The sequence below is a fragment of the Pongo pygmaeus genome, chromosome 16, assembly GCF_028885625.2.
Source record: "Pongo pygmaeus isolate AG05252 chromosome 16, NHGRI_mPonPyg2-v2.0_pri, whole genome shotgun sequence".
Taxonomy (NCBI): Eukaryota; Metazoa; Chordata; class Mammalia; order Primates; family Hominidae; genus Pongo; species Pongo pygmaeus.
In genome coordinates this window covers 107,100,795-107,115,230 of record NC_072389.2, presented here as the reverse complement: position 1 = coordinate 107,115,230, position 14,436 = coordinate 107,100,795, and the positions used below count along the sequence as shown (strand labels likewise).

The following is a 14,436-nucleotide window of genomic DNA, read 5'->3' as shown; positions in this document are numbered from 1 at the left end:
AACCAGAATGGGGTCTTGCCCCCTGGTAAATTAGCCACTTCCAGGAGCACCCCCTTTCCAAAGGCCCCCATCTCACAGCTCAGCCTCCTGACTCCCTCAAGTACATCCACTTTCAGTCCTTGAGGTCAGGATGTGGGAAGGACACAGTTACTCCCAAGGACCCAGGAAGGTTGGGTTCAAGGAGCACAGCTGGGAAAGGAGCTCGTGGCAGAGATCCTGACCAGCCTGGAGGCCTAGGGTTAAAGACCCAGAGAGGATCTCAGGAGATGATGTCAGCAGATACTGATGCTTCACAGACACCTTGAGAATCTTACAGGATCTAACAAGGCCCTGCATGAATCCTTTTTCTCCAATCATCCCATTGCCAAGGTGGGCCCTGGTTTGGGGCCACCAGTTCAGTCCACAAGGCGGCCAAAGCCACAGCTGCCCAGAGAGGCTCCAGCCCCTGAGCTGGACACGGCTTTTATTCGTGTGTTAGACTAGAAGCTGTTCTCCTCCCTCTGAGCCCTCCTGTAGCATTTTGTACGAGAAGAGGTATTTCTGGTTGGACATATTTTCCTTAGCTAAATACTATGGCTAAATGATAAATGATGGGTGATATCTAAGAACATTGATGCTTTAAGTTACCTAATGTCTTCTGTGAAAAACAAATAACAAATGGAGAATTCCACCAACACATATCAAGTATAAATTATGGTCGATTCTATTTTAAATTTCTTCTACTATTCCTTTAAAATAGAGCATTGAATTATGTATGGACTAATCTGCTCTGTTTCCCCCTGTGATTTATAAACTGTGGCAAGATTCAGTAATTATTAATAAAGAACTGATTTTTTTTCTTAAAATCTGCTACTGACTTCAGCCTTGCACAATGGAACCTCACTGTAATACCATTCTGCAGTCCAGCAGTCTACTGAGCAGGGCTTAGGTGGAGAGAGGGGGTCTCCATGGGAAGGAGATGCATTCCTGGCTCTCAGGGAAGCCCCCTCAAGTCTCAGGGGTGAGTGGGATGGGCAGACCAGAGACAGCGGGAGAGCCTATTCAGAGACCAGGACAGAGTGACAGGAGGTGAGAACCAGACGGTGCCAAAGTGTGGAAGCTAGAGGAGGAGGAGCCACGTTAGAGTCCAACACAAGGTCAGGTGGATATGAGACAGGGTGTGCGGAGCCGGCCATGGGCATGGTGCATTGGGAGTGACGGGCCCAGGCCAGTGGAGGCTGCACCTGGACGCTTTGGGCAAGAGAGCAGTTGCCAAGAAATAGAGGAGGTGAGCGAGGGGGACGAGGGAAGCCTAGGGAGTACTTGCAAATGGCCAGGGTCCCAGGACAGCAGCAGGCAAGATGGTCCCTGGAGAGGAAGGTTGAGGACCAGAGCATCTGGCTGGGAGAAAGGGCAGCAGCTGCAGTGGGCAGCGTGGGGCAAAAGGAAGATGTCAGTGCTGTGGTTCTGAAGGTGGACAACTTTGTGGTGACAGCTAGCCTGCTAGGCCAGAGCCGTCTGATGGCCAAAGTGCAGGTGGAGGCCGCCCCAGGGACTCCGCAGGGTGCTGAGAGCAGACCCTGGGCTGCCCCCACCGCAGAGACTGGGATTCAGCAGGTGTGGGATGCCTGGGGGTCTGCACCTGTAGCAACCACTCTTAGGTGCCTGCAGGCAGCGTGGGCTTAGGGAGCTGGCAGATACTGAAACCAGCGAGGATGGGAGCAGGAGGCAGGGAAGGGCTTGGGTTCCTGCAAGAGAGTGGCTGGGAGGCCAGGGCAGTACTGGCACGGAAACACAGGGAAGCCTGGGCCTCAGGAAAGAAACCATCGTTGAGCAAAGGAAACGGAGTGGGCTGAGATCAGCTCAGGACACTGTGGTCATCCACACAGGACTGCAAGGGAAGCCAAGAACCCACGTGGCATTGTCTGGAAGACGGGGTTCCAGGACAGCTCCACAGGTACAGGAGCCAGTTCACAGGATGAGGGTGATGTCTGGAGCAGGACCATGTGTGCTCACAGGCTCAGCACATCTGTGCTTACTCGACAGGCTCAAGCAGAGGCCCAGAAGCCTCAGGTCACTTGCTCAGGGCACAGCAGTCAGGAAGGAAACCAGACTTGTGCTCAGTGTGCTCTTGTTCTCGTGGGCACCTCTTGTCTGCAATTAATCGGCCCAAGTCTTGCATGCCTCTCGGGTCTGATACTGATCCAGTGAGGTTCCAGTGTGCTGTTCTTGGATGGCGTGAACGGTGGAGAAGATGGTGATACCAAACTCTCCTATCCATCGGCAGTTGGTCTGAGTGCACAGTGGCGAAGCCTGTGGAGAACTGCCAAGTTGCTTCTAACATTTATTTGTTTGTGTATTTTTTTAAAATCCGGGATTTCCTCCACAAAGGATTGAAGGTGGAGTTTTCAAATAAACCCGTGTCAGTCTAAGCCCATCTAGAGGGGCATCAGCCGCTAGCCAGGCTGTTCAGCACGTGAACGGAGCCCCCCTTGTATGAAGAGACCCCTGCTAGGAGTTACGGGAAGTGACACAAGAAGGCAGTGGGGCTTGGAGGAACTTTCACGCTAATTGAGGCAAAGGGAAAAGCAGACATAAGTACAAATTGCAACACAAACATCATGCTCGCCCAGAGAACGAGCTACAGCTGGACCAGAACACGCTCAGGCGGTGGAGTGATTGGGACCACGTGGACAGCCAGGTGGATTTAATTTAAGAACGCTTCATGGGAGAGACGAATCTGGATATTTGGCTTTTAAACACAATTCAAGTCAACAGCCGTACTGGGGAGGTTTGTTTACAGATATTTATCTAGGCATGTCCGCCCTTGGATGGGCATTGTCTTAACCTGACCAGTGGGTGACCTCAATGCAGTGTGGGGGCTCTGCAGCTCTGTTGAATAGCCCCCAACCTTTCATTGGGCTCCTTGCAAAATTATTGAATAAGCTTTCCACTGCAAAGAGACCCCAGGAATGGAGGTGGGGGGTGTGAAGTCCATGCACCTGGACCAGCCGCTGGGACCACTGCGCCAGGACCCTCCCCAAGGCTGTCCCCCTCCGAGGACATCCTAGAACATTCTTTCTGGAGATGGTGAGAACATCTGCACTTTCCCTGTTCCTAGCCACCCTCCTCTCATCTGCTCAGCAAATAGTGATTGAGCACCTGCTCTGTGCCTAATGCCGGGAATCTAGCAGTGAACACACCGAACGAAGCCCTGCCCGCCCATCTCCCATTTCCTGTGCCTAGAAAGAGTGAAAAGATTGGTCTGCTGCCTCCCTGTCCCACTCCTGCCCTCATCTTCTTAAGATGAAGGAAATTGTTCACTTTATCAAGCAAGACAGACCTGCTGCCTCCTCAGGGAGAAGGCGCTGCAGGAAAAGGCAGGAGAGAAGTCCTTAAGTCACCACGACAGCCCCGCGCTCGCTGGGCCAGCTGCGAGGGTGGGAAGGCGAGAGCCCAGTGGCTGAGCTGGAGTTTTGGGCTCAATGGGTAATTTAAAGCAATGGTGCAGGAAGTGAGGATTTTGGAGGCTGTCCCCATAGATGACCCAGGATGAGGTGGGCAAAGAATCCAATCAGTTGGGAATTAATCCAAAATATTATAGTAAACCCTCTGGAGCTGGGGGGAGGAGTTTAGCAATGAGTTTTAGAAATGGTGGGTGGCATCTGGAACCCAGGATACCAGCACCGCCCAGGAACAGCATCTAGAGTGTCCTCGTGGATACACACAGCTCTGAAAGGGGTTCACAGTGGGAACCGGGACAGGCGAAGCCCCCCCAGTGAAAACTAGGGAAATAACACCAGAGAGCTTTCGGGGAGGGAAGCCGGCCTCACTGGGTCTAACACTGAGAAGGTCTGGAGACTTCAAGACGAGTGAAGAGGGCTTTGTGTGCCCCAGCAAAACCCCATTGTGGGCAGCAGAGAATGAGGACTTTTGTCTTTTCCTCAAGTCCCCACCCAATGAAGGTGGCCAGCAACTCACTAGTCTTTGCTCTTGAGCTCACTCCCCATCCCCTCTCATAACTCACACCTCGGAGGAGGAGGTTTTTCTTCCAGTAACTCAAAAGCCTTCACATGCCCCACTTAGTCCCTGTGTCTCAGAGCTGTCGGGGTCCCCTGGGCCATTTCCCAGCATAGGAGGGACAGGTGGGCAGTAGGCTGGAGTCCACCCCAGCTCTGGCTTCAGGCGTCACTCCTGCCAACCAGCGTGGGGAGGACCCCTGCAGTGTGCCCCGCCCCTGCCTGAGGGGTAGACCTTTAACACTGGGTTCATCTCTGGGATACCTGGGAAGGACCTAGAGGGTGAGGTTTGCTGGCATCTACTCAGCTCCCCTGCAGTTCTCAGTTGTTTAGTTCTCAGTTGTTTTTCCAACACACCAGCCTCCAGAGTGAGAAGCTGGAGACCCCTGGGAACTTGAGGGAAGACACAGCTGCCGTCCCACCAAGGGCTCCAAGGAAAGCCTAAAAGGGATGTTCTGAAAGGGGCTCAGCCCTCAGCACAGAAAGCAGCAGTCCCCCCACCCTAGGACAGCACTGTCAAGCTCTGTCCCTGCCCCACCCCAGACCTGCCCAGCGACAGCCCCACCAGGTGGTCCTGAGCACGTGGAGATCCATCCCCATTCCCACCACAGCAAGTTGTGGGGGGAGCTACCTAATTCCTCGTAGCTCATCAGCTTGCCAGCAGCTCCCCCGACACTCAGCACCCCCTCTTGTGTTGCTCTGTCCTCCACGTGGAAGTCAAAGGTGCTGGCTGGTCCCAGCATGATGACGGGTGCAAGTGAGTGAATGAAACGGCTGTTCCAGCCTCTCACTCCCCGTTACCCCTCCAGGCTCTCACAAGCCCCATCTCCTCCCTGCTCCGGGCGGCATACCCACCGTGCATGTTTCACTCCTCGTGCCGTCCCTGTCTAGAGTGCTCAGACTGACACTGGAGCCCAGCAAGGCTCAGCTGTGCCTATTACCCACAGGGACGGCTGCTCCCACCTTGTCTGGCCGTCCAGCCCCAGCGGGGCCTGGGAGCATCTCCCAACCCTGCCAAGCTGCGATATCCTGACACAGGGATCCGCGGGACTGCAGTAGATGGAGAAGGCATCTCTCTGGATGAAAGGCAATGCTTGTTTCTTTAAGGTGTGTGCCATCCGGAGTGTGGCGACAAAGGCTGTGATGGTCCCAGTGCAGACCAGTGCTTGAACTGCGTCCACTTCAGCCTGGGGAGTGTCAAGACCAGCAGGTAATGCGTGTCCCACAGCCCTGTGTCTCACCACTCAGTGACTTTCCGGTTGTATCCTTAGCGCCTCCATGTCCTGATGCCCCAGTTAGGAGTTAATGTAGCACCCCCAAGCAATCATCACACTGAAGTTAACTGCTTTGGAGGTTTTAAATCTTTAGTAACTTGGCATTCCTGTCATGCAAGTCATACATGTCCATTATGGAGAAATCAGAAGCTGTTGCACATTGGCGTCCGTGCTTATAAAGCCTTTTCTATCCATGTTGTCAAAGAGAAATGGGTCATGTTGGGCATGCCAGGGCCGCCCCAGAGGGCCTGGAGACGGATGCGATTCACAGACCAGCTGGGGGAACATGGCTCTTGGACAGGCTGAAGCCTGTTCATGGTCTTTCTTTCAGTGTCTCTGGACTCTGGTTGGGTGTGGGGCTTTCACAGAAGCTCTCCTGGCACCTCCCCAGAGAGCCCATGAGGCTGAGTTTACCCCGAGAGGGGATATCGGGAGCTCTGAGCTGGGACCCCAGGTATATGGCCAGTTGCCCGGTTCAGGCTGACCCTTCTGTGATGAGTGTGCCCTCCTGTGTGGCCTGCAGTCAGGCCCTGAGCTCTGTCCACTGAGCTCCTCCAGCTCCTGGCATCACCACTTTCTCAAATTCTCTTCCCTGCCAGTCCTGCAGCTGCTCTGTTGTCCATTCTCATTTCACAAACTTCCCTGAGCACCCATTATGCCCTGCACGTGCCAGGCCTCAGAGGCCACCATGACAGGACACTGCTAGGCTCCCCAAAGGCCTGGGTGACAGATGTACCCACCAACCACTGGTGCACACCCGTGAGGGCTCAGGCACGGGTGCGGCCGTGCAAGGTGGAGCCAGGTGCCCATGTGGCTCTCGTGGCATCCTCGAGCTCCCAGCCACAGTGCACTCACTGGCCAAAGTGCAAAGGCTGTCACCCTGCAGGCCTCACTGCCCACAAGACTCACTCCCTGAGGGCGCCCGAGAGAGGGTTTTGCCAGAGCCGACAGTTCCAAAAGTCAAATACCAACCTCACGATGCCCTTGGGAAACCATGCGCACCCTCAGGACCTTCCAGTGGGGCCAGCTTTGAAAAGAAAGGATTCCCAGGTTCTATGCAAGGCCTCCAGCCTCTCCACCTGTGTACGTAGGAACCTCAGAACTGCACTCACCAAGACAAAGGGCATCGTGTTTGACATTCACTCCTGAAGCCTTCATTTCCTCAGAGGAAACAAAGGGGCAGGCATGGGGCTGGGGCTGGGTTGGCAAGGCCCTCACCCTCCTGCCTTTGCTCCTACAGGAAGTGCGTGAGTGTGTGCCCCTTGGGCTACTTTGGGGACACAGCAGCAAGACGCTGTCGCCGGTGCCACAAGGGGTGTGAGACCTGCTCCGGCAGAGGTGCGACACAGTGCCTGTCTTGCCGCCGCGGGTTCTATCACCACCAAGAGATGAACACCTGTGTGACCCTCTGTCCTGCAGGATTTTATGCTGATGAAAGTAAGTGGCATGTTTGTGGGCACAAGAACTGATGAGCAAGCCCCAACTTTCTGGGCCCGTGTCCTCTCTCCTGGGAGAATTTCCCAGCCTTCTGCTCCCTGTGTATTTTGTTGTTCTGAGTAAGGACTTTCAACAGGGGAAGGAGGCAGAGACGATGAAATCAAAGCACCCAGACCTGTTAGTTAATAGCACTTCACCCACAGACCTGGCCAGAAGAAGTTCCCAGTGATGCTGAGAGACATCCTGGCTGTCCAGGGAATTTCACCCACCTGCACCAGAGTCAGCATCCACTACTGAGCAAGGGCAGAGGGGTGGCTAGGGCCAGCCACTCTTGAACTCAGTCTGATTTCAGGTACCAGAAGAGGAGGTCCTGCTGTCTGTGCTGTAATTTCTCCTCCAGGAAAGACTATGCCATCAGCTTCTCTGTAACACAAGATGTGTGCACTGGGTGTGGGTCAGGGCATATGGGATTGGCGGTCAGAGCTGGGGGAGAGCCCTCCTCAGCAGAGCTGCGGAGATGAAATTGGGATTTAAGTGTGGGCAGAAGGTTTGCAGACCTCCAGGAATGAAAAGGAGCTGCTGACCAACGTCAGCTGGGCTAGGAAGGGATGGGTTTGTCTTTGCAGGGCATTTCACAGGTGGCACCCACACCACTGAACACTAGACAGGCAGTGTTTTCCTCGTCCTACAGATGGGGAATCAAAGCTGAGCAAGGGCAAAGGCCACAACTAGTCATGATGGAGGTGGGACTCGAACTCAGAGCCACAAGGCCAGGTGTCTTGCTGTCCTGCTGTCCCAGGAGGGTGGGGGGATGGACAGGAGTTCTAGGCCCAAGACCCCATGCCATGTTTTAGTAATTCACCTCGCCCTGGGAGACAGAAAAGCAGGGCTTGGGTTAAATTGACGGGGGATAGTTCTCAAACACATTAAAGAAGCTACCGTTTGGCACTCGTGGTCTTCCGGGTAGCAGGCCTCCCCACAGCCCTCCTCTCTGGGCCCTTGCTGCTCAGGATGGGTCATGGATCCGGCCTGTCAAGGCACGGCTGTTACGCCTGTGGACAAGATCCAGGAAATCTTTAAAGACGTATAAAGCCATCAAATAACAAGACTCCCTTTTTTTTTTTTCCGAGATGGAGTCTCGCTCTGTCTCCCAGGCTGGAGTGCAGTGGCATGATCTCAGCTCACTGCAACCTCTGCCTCCTGGGTTCAAGCAATTCTCCTACCACAGCCTCCTGAGTAGCTGGGCTTACAGGCCTGCACCATCATGCCCAGCTAATTTTTTTGTATTTTTAGTAGAGACAGGGTTTCACCATGTTGGTCAGGCTGGTCTCAAACTCCTGACCTCAAATGATCCATCTGCCTTGGCCTCCCAAAGTGCTGGGATTACAGGTGTGAGCCACCTCACCCGTCCCAGACTCCCTTTAGAGGGGAAACAAAAAGTCATGCAAGACACATTTCACAGCCTTTGCAAACGCTTGCCCTGGGCTGCCAACCAGACCTTTGCAAAGGACGGAGGCACCTTCATCCCCACCCCCTTCCCAAGGGCACAATTGGCCGCCCTTCTTCACCCCGACATCCTCACTCAGCACCTGCTTTATGGCATATGATGCCACCTGTGGGGGCCCTGAGGGGGACACGCACAGGTGCGACAAGCAGCCGTTAGCTCCCAGGCCCAGAGCACCCCAGCCACTTAGGAGTGGTGCTTGGTGGTGTTTCATGAGGCGCCAACCCAGATAATAACTTATGACATTACAGGTGGGAGTTGGGGTGACCCAGAACTTCCCCAGGAGGCACGCTGACTCGCCATAGGTTCCTGTCTCATCATCTAGAGCAGCCAGATCTTCATACATAGGTTTCCCTGAGAAAGCACTGTCGGGGGCAAGCGGCAGCCTCAGGCTCCCCAACCCCCACCTGCTCACACCTGGCCACGTTTATGAAGATTTCCACCTCGTTAAACTCTACTCAGCCTGCCAGGAATTGGCCTCCATCCCTGTTGAAATAAGCAGAACCACCTCAGAGGCCTGGTGGTTGTCTGAGGACCTTAATTTACCTCAGAAAGGGGAGGTGAGAAATCTGTGACCCCCACACCAGGTACAAGCGGCCTCTGGCTGCTTTATTTCCACCCATTCCGGAGGTGGACTCGGGGAACAGCCCACCTGCACCCCCGCTTTGAAATGCCGGGGGCCTGCTTGCCCAGATTTCATTCCTGTCAGTGCCGTCCCTTCTCTTTTCTTATCTTGCTATTTTTCTCCAGGTCAGAAAAATTGCCTTAAATGCCACCCAAGCTGTAAAAAGTGCGTGGATGAACCTGAGAAATGTACTGTCTGTAAAGAAGGATTCAGGTAAAACCCCCTCGAAACCTGAGGAATGCCAGGGCGGTGGCGCTGCTTTGAGTATGTTATGGATTTACTACGTTTGTGCATTTCTCCTAAAAGCTGAACTGCCAGAGGCCCAAAGCCATTGAGGGTAAAGATTCTGAGTCCTGGAAGTTGTGTGTCCACTTAGAGATGCTGTGTAGGATGGAAAGGGAGAGGATGGGTGGAATCTCTGTGTTTTACACAACATGGGCGAATTGGGCAAAGCAGCACTTGATCACATCACATACAGCACAGGGCTGTGCCCAGATCCGCCTCCTTTCGCTCCAGCACCTGCTCCAGTTCCCCTCGCTGTCTGGGCCGGGGGTGGGCTGTAGCAGCTCACCCACCCTCTCTCGTCTGCGTCCCTCGGTCTTCTCTTTTTCTCCCAGCTCCTGACATCTTCACTGCTTCCTGAGGGTGCTCTTTACATTCCTGGTTCTCCCTGTTCATCAGGCTCAGCCCCATAAAGCTCAGCATGCATTTTCTTTAAAATCATTCTACTGGGTTAATGATTGTTCTTGGAATATTTTGAAATGTTTCTTCAGCCCATTTAATGCAATCAAACTGCATTTAATGCAATCAAATATACATTACCTTTTCTTCCGAATTGCTGTCTAAAATCTTAGAACATTCTGTTCAAAATTTTTTGGGGGACACTCCCATAGTACGGAGACTAGCACCATGGTCCACACTGGAAGGATCACCTCATGTTCAGATGCAGGTTCTGATGTAGCGGGTCTGGGTAGAGCCCACAACTTTGCATTTCCGCAGGCTGGCAGTGATGAGGATGCTGCGGTCCAGGCAGGGAGCTGCTTTTGCAGGGTGAGGCGGTGGAGGGCTGCAACACACCCCCAGCGCCGTCTCCCTTCTCAAATGCTGTGAGGACTGGAATTCTCCATAGAAGAAGTTTCTTTTTTGGAGTAAAGAACAAAGGAAGAAAACTTACTGAGCATATCTTCTCTTATTCCAGGGGCTTGCACCAATGTTGCCTCATTTAATCTTTGCAGCAACCTGTGAGGTAGACATAATTCTTGCTCGCATTTTACAAACAGGGGAGATGAAGTTTCCTCAGGAGGCACTATCCTACTGCCTTCATTTCCTTCAGCCTGCCCCTTTCTTCCAGATCAGAGTACTGGGGAGAAGAGGACCCCAAGCAGCCAGGAGTCCAGGAGAGGGAAGGCAAAGCAAGGCTCCCAAAGTCATGCATCACATCTGCTGTCATTTAAACCTGTTGGCTGGACAAGGCAGGATTAGGAGTGAAAGGATGAACTGCCCCAGGAAAGGGATCCCCCCAAAGATAAAAGAGTTGGAAGAGGAAGGAGACATTCAGCTGGCGGCCTGGGAGAGGCCAGCTTTGATGTCCCAGGCTCTGCAGGTCAGGCAGCCCAGGAGTGGATCCTCAACCCAGGCTGGTAGCTGGGGGTATCAGGAAGAGGAGGCTCTGTGTTCCCAGCTCCCTGGAACCTGCCTGTTTCCCAGCAGAGAAGTGCTGAGGGATCCTCGGAAATGCATTTATGCATCCTGTCCCATCCTGTAGGAGAGGGAAATCGGATAGTCAATTTAGGAATAGTGTGCTAAAGAGAAAATGCACACAGTAGCCCCGCCACATAGAAGCAGCGGTTCCATCACTGACGAGCTTTCAGAGAGGCATGCAAACTCCAGACACATCGCCAGCCGGCAGCCACAGAAAGCTTCCGTTTATTGCCCAATATCCTCTTAAGCTGTGACTTCAAATCACTGCAGTCATGTTAAAGCAGCAGGAGAGCAGCCGAGCCGCCGCCTCTGGCCATCCATCTCTTCAGGGGGATCAACACAGGAAAGGTTTGCAGGGGAATGTCAGTTATTAAAGACGTGATTTAACTGCCATTCGCAGTGGGCATGGCACCATGAAGAGGAAGGGCGCTGGGTGGGTGTCCGCCATCTATGCAGAGGAGCTTGCCAACATACAGACGTCTTCCTGCTAAACGCAGGTGTAAGAGATAGGAAAAGACAGTGTTTTCTCCTACTCTTGCACACAAAATACAACACACTTCACCTCTGGTAGCCAAAACGTGTGGGTTTTTCCCCACACACCAAGCAGTTCTCCAGTGAACTGTAAGATATATATAATAAATATATAGCTCAGGCTGAACGCGGTGGTTTACACCTGTAATCCCAGCACTTTGGGAGGCCGAGGCAGGCAGATCACCTGAGGCTAGGAGTTTGAAACCAGCCTGGCCAACATGGCGAAACCCTGTCTCTACTAAAAATACAAAAATTAGCCAGACATGATGGTGTACACCTGTAATCTCAGCTACTCAGGAGGCTGAGGCAGGAGAATCGCTTGAACCTGGGAGGTGGAGGTTGCAGTGAGCTGACATCGTGCCACCGCACTCCTGCCTGGGTGACAGAATGGGATCCTGTCTCAAAAATAAATAAATAAAAAATAAATAGCTCAATTCTGACACACTAGATAGTGTCAGATCCTACAAATTGAGGGCTCAGCCCAAGACTGCCCCGCTTTGATGCCAGTCACGAGTCCCACATGGTGACCTGAGCTTCTGAATGACCAGCTACAAATCGGATTTCCCATGATCCCCTCCTTGGGTTCGATTAATTGGCTAAAGCAGCTCACAGGGAAAGACTTTACTTACATGTGCCCATTTATTACAAAGGATATGACACACATTCAGATAAGAGATGCAGAGGGTGAGGTTTGGAAGGGTTGAACGCTGGACCTTCCACCCCTATGGGGCTGGGCTGTGCTACGCTCCCAGGATGTGGATGTGTTCTTGTTCACCAACCCAGAGCTCTCCAAACCCTGACCTTTTGGGTTTTTATGGAGGTTTTGTTACATAGGCATGATTGATTACATCATTGGCCTTTGGTGATCAATTCAGCCTTCGGCCCCTCTCACCTCCCAGGAGGGAGGTCAGAGTAGTAGGGCTAAAAATTCCAAAGCTCTGTTCAATGGTTGGTTCCCTGGCAGCCAGCCCCTGTCTAGAGGCTACCAGGAACACCCAGCTATCAGTTATTAAAGACATTTAGCACTTTGGTAATTCCAAGGGTTTTAGGAGCTGTGTGCCAGGACAAAGACCAAACATACATTTCTTTTTTTTTTTCCTTTTTCTTTTCATATATTTTTTATTATAAATCCCAGTGTCATAGCAGGAGTCTCCGGATCTGACAGATGCACCCCAGAGCCCTTGCTCAGTATGTTTAGTGGCAAACCCATTTAGAACATGTACATCACAGATCGTACACAGTATAATCTCAGGAACTAAAGAGATAATAGTAGGTGATATTGATTCACACTGCTGTGTGCCAGACACTGAAATGTTTATGGGGATTAGCTCATTGAGTCCTCCAAGCAACTTTATGATGTAGAAACCAATTAACAGGAAGGGAAACAGAGATGCTTCGGGTCGAACACTGGGAAGTGGCAGAAGCCATCCACGTGGGTGGTCTAGCTCAGCATCTGTGCCTTTGTCCAGCACTCGGCTGACTGGAGTGAAGTGAGGGCAAGCACAAATGGGGTGAAAGAGGAAGGCAGGAGCTGCATCTGACAGGCCTGCTAGGGCTGCAGAGGGCATCTTATTTCAAGTTCATTGCGAAGCTGCAGAAGGTTTCAAGGTTTGAAGCAAGAGAGAGGCAAGAGCGGGTTGGGGTTCAGGGCCAGCCTTGCAGCCGACAGCCCCGTCAAACGCCATAAATGCCAACACTTCAAGAGGGACTTGACACTGAGACTGAGCTAGCATGCCACCAGTGATGACCCACACAGCTCCACTTCTCTTCATGGGGTTTGGATTCAAGTTGGAGAAATGACTGTAAGGAAAAGCTATCACTGGGTCAAGGACGGAGCCCAGCGCCTGCTGCCTGATGATGGGAGCTTGGCTTCCCAGGCCCTCATGGCCATTGCTGCTGGGCCCCCAGTGGACTGCGGGTTGGCTTTCCCAACTTTCCTTAGCTGAGAACTTTCAGTGACACAAAGAACTGTGCCTCAGCCACTTACATCTCTTGGGAAAGGTGTTAGAGGGCAAGTCGTAATCTAATTAGACTTTTGGAATGGATGTGGAAATCTGCCTCTTTCTTTTCAACAGCCTTGCACGGGGCAGCTGCATTCCTGACTGCGAGCCAGGCACCTACTTTGACTCAGAGCTGATCAGATGTGGGGAATGCCATCACACCTGTGGAACCTGCGTGGGTGAGTTCACCGCCTGCGGAGGCCTCGAGGCCTCAGGCCAGCGTCACCCAAGCGTAGGCTAGCTGCCTTGAGCCTGAGAAAGCCCTAGGACTTCGTGGGCTTCTGCATTTATTGCAGCATTAAAATGCAAAGGCAAAACAAGGTACAAAGGCCCTACCAGGGACTGGGGGCAGGGAGAGTGGAGATTTAATGTTTAATGATTACAGAGTCTCAACTTGAGAAATGACAATTCTTCTAAGGATAGATGCTGGCGATGGTTACGTAACAGTGTGAATGTACTTAATGCTGCTGAACCGTGTACTTAAAAATGGCTGAAATGGTAAATTTTATGTACATTGCAGTGGCTCATGCCTATAACCCCGGCACTTAGAGAGGCAGAGGTGGGAGGATAGCTCGAGCCCAGGAGCTCAGGACCAGCCTGGGCAGCAAAGCTGTGAGACCCCGTTCTCCACAAAAGGAAAACGTTTTGTTGGAAATTTTTTTTAAAACCATGTTTTTAAATTTCAAACAAAATCCCAAAACAATGCAAAGGCCCACTTTGAACACACAGCCTGAGTTTCTTATTAGAAACCCAGCCAGGCAGTGGCTTATTTCAGACGGGGAAAGGGATAAGGGATGCTCAACCACTCCTAAGCCATCTTGTCTCAGAGCTCAGCTCTTGCTGTGGAACGGCGTGGACAGAAACACACCACCATAAACATTGAGAGGGCTTTGGGAGAGGCGGGAATGGATCCAGGTGGGGATGGGGATGTTTTCAAACATAGCCTTAGTTCTTTGTGCCTATCTTCACTTATTTTGAACATTTTGTTCAAAGAGGAAAAGAATTCTGTAAACAATTTTACATGTATTATAATTCCCCACAAAGATGATGGCACAGGTGTCTCCCAGGCACAGTTTTTATGTGGAATAGCAGAGAATTCATTCATTTTATTGGATTTTGTTTTGCAGAGCTATTTGCACAAGTAAATTGAAGTGCACCATCAGTCTGTGGGCTCAGATATGTTTTGGGTTAAGTTTTCTCCTCTCTCCTTTCTGTCCTTGGTACTTTGGTCCTTTCTAAGAAACTCACATCATATGAGTTTTTTCTGCAGTAATAATTTAAGAATTAAGTTTCTACTGGTTGGGCAAAGTGGTTCACGCCTGTAATCCCAGCACTTTGGGAGGCCAAGGTGGGTGGATCACCTGAG

At 52.0% G+C, this 14,436-nt stretch overlaps 1 protein-coding gene across 3 annotated transcripts in view; it reads left to right on the top strand.

Moving 5' to 3' along the window:
- Window positions 1–14,436, top strand: part of PCSK6 (proprotein convertase subtilisin/kexin type 6) — a 190,645-nt gene that overhangs the window by 162,437 nt on the left and 13,772 nt on the right. For all 3 annotated transcript variants that reach the window (XM_054450431.2, XM_054450429.2, XM_054450430.2), the window contains 4 exons: window positions 5,106–5,208; window positions 6,513–6,709; window positions 8,964–9,051; window positions 13,146–13,249. In XM_054450431.2, the coding sequence (XP_054306406.2) occupies window positions 5,106–5,208; window positions 6,513–6,709; window positions 8,964–9,051; window positions 13,146–13,249 (492 nt within the window). The remainder of the gene's footprint in view (window positions 1–5,105; window positions 5,209–6,512; window positions 6,710–8,963; window positions 9,052–13,145; window positions 13,250–14,436) is intronic.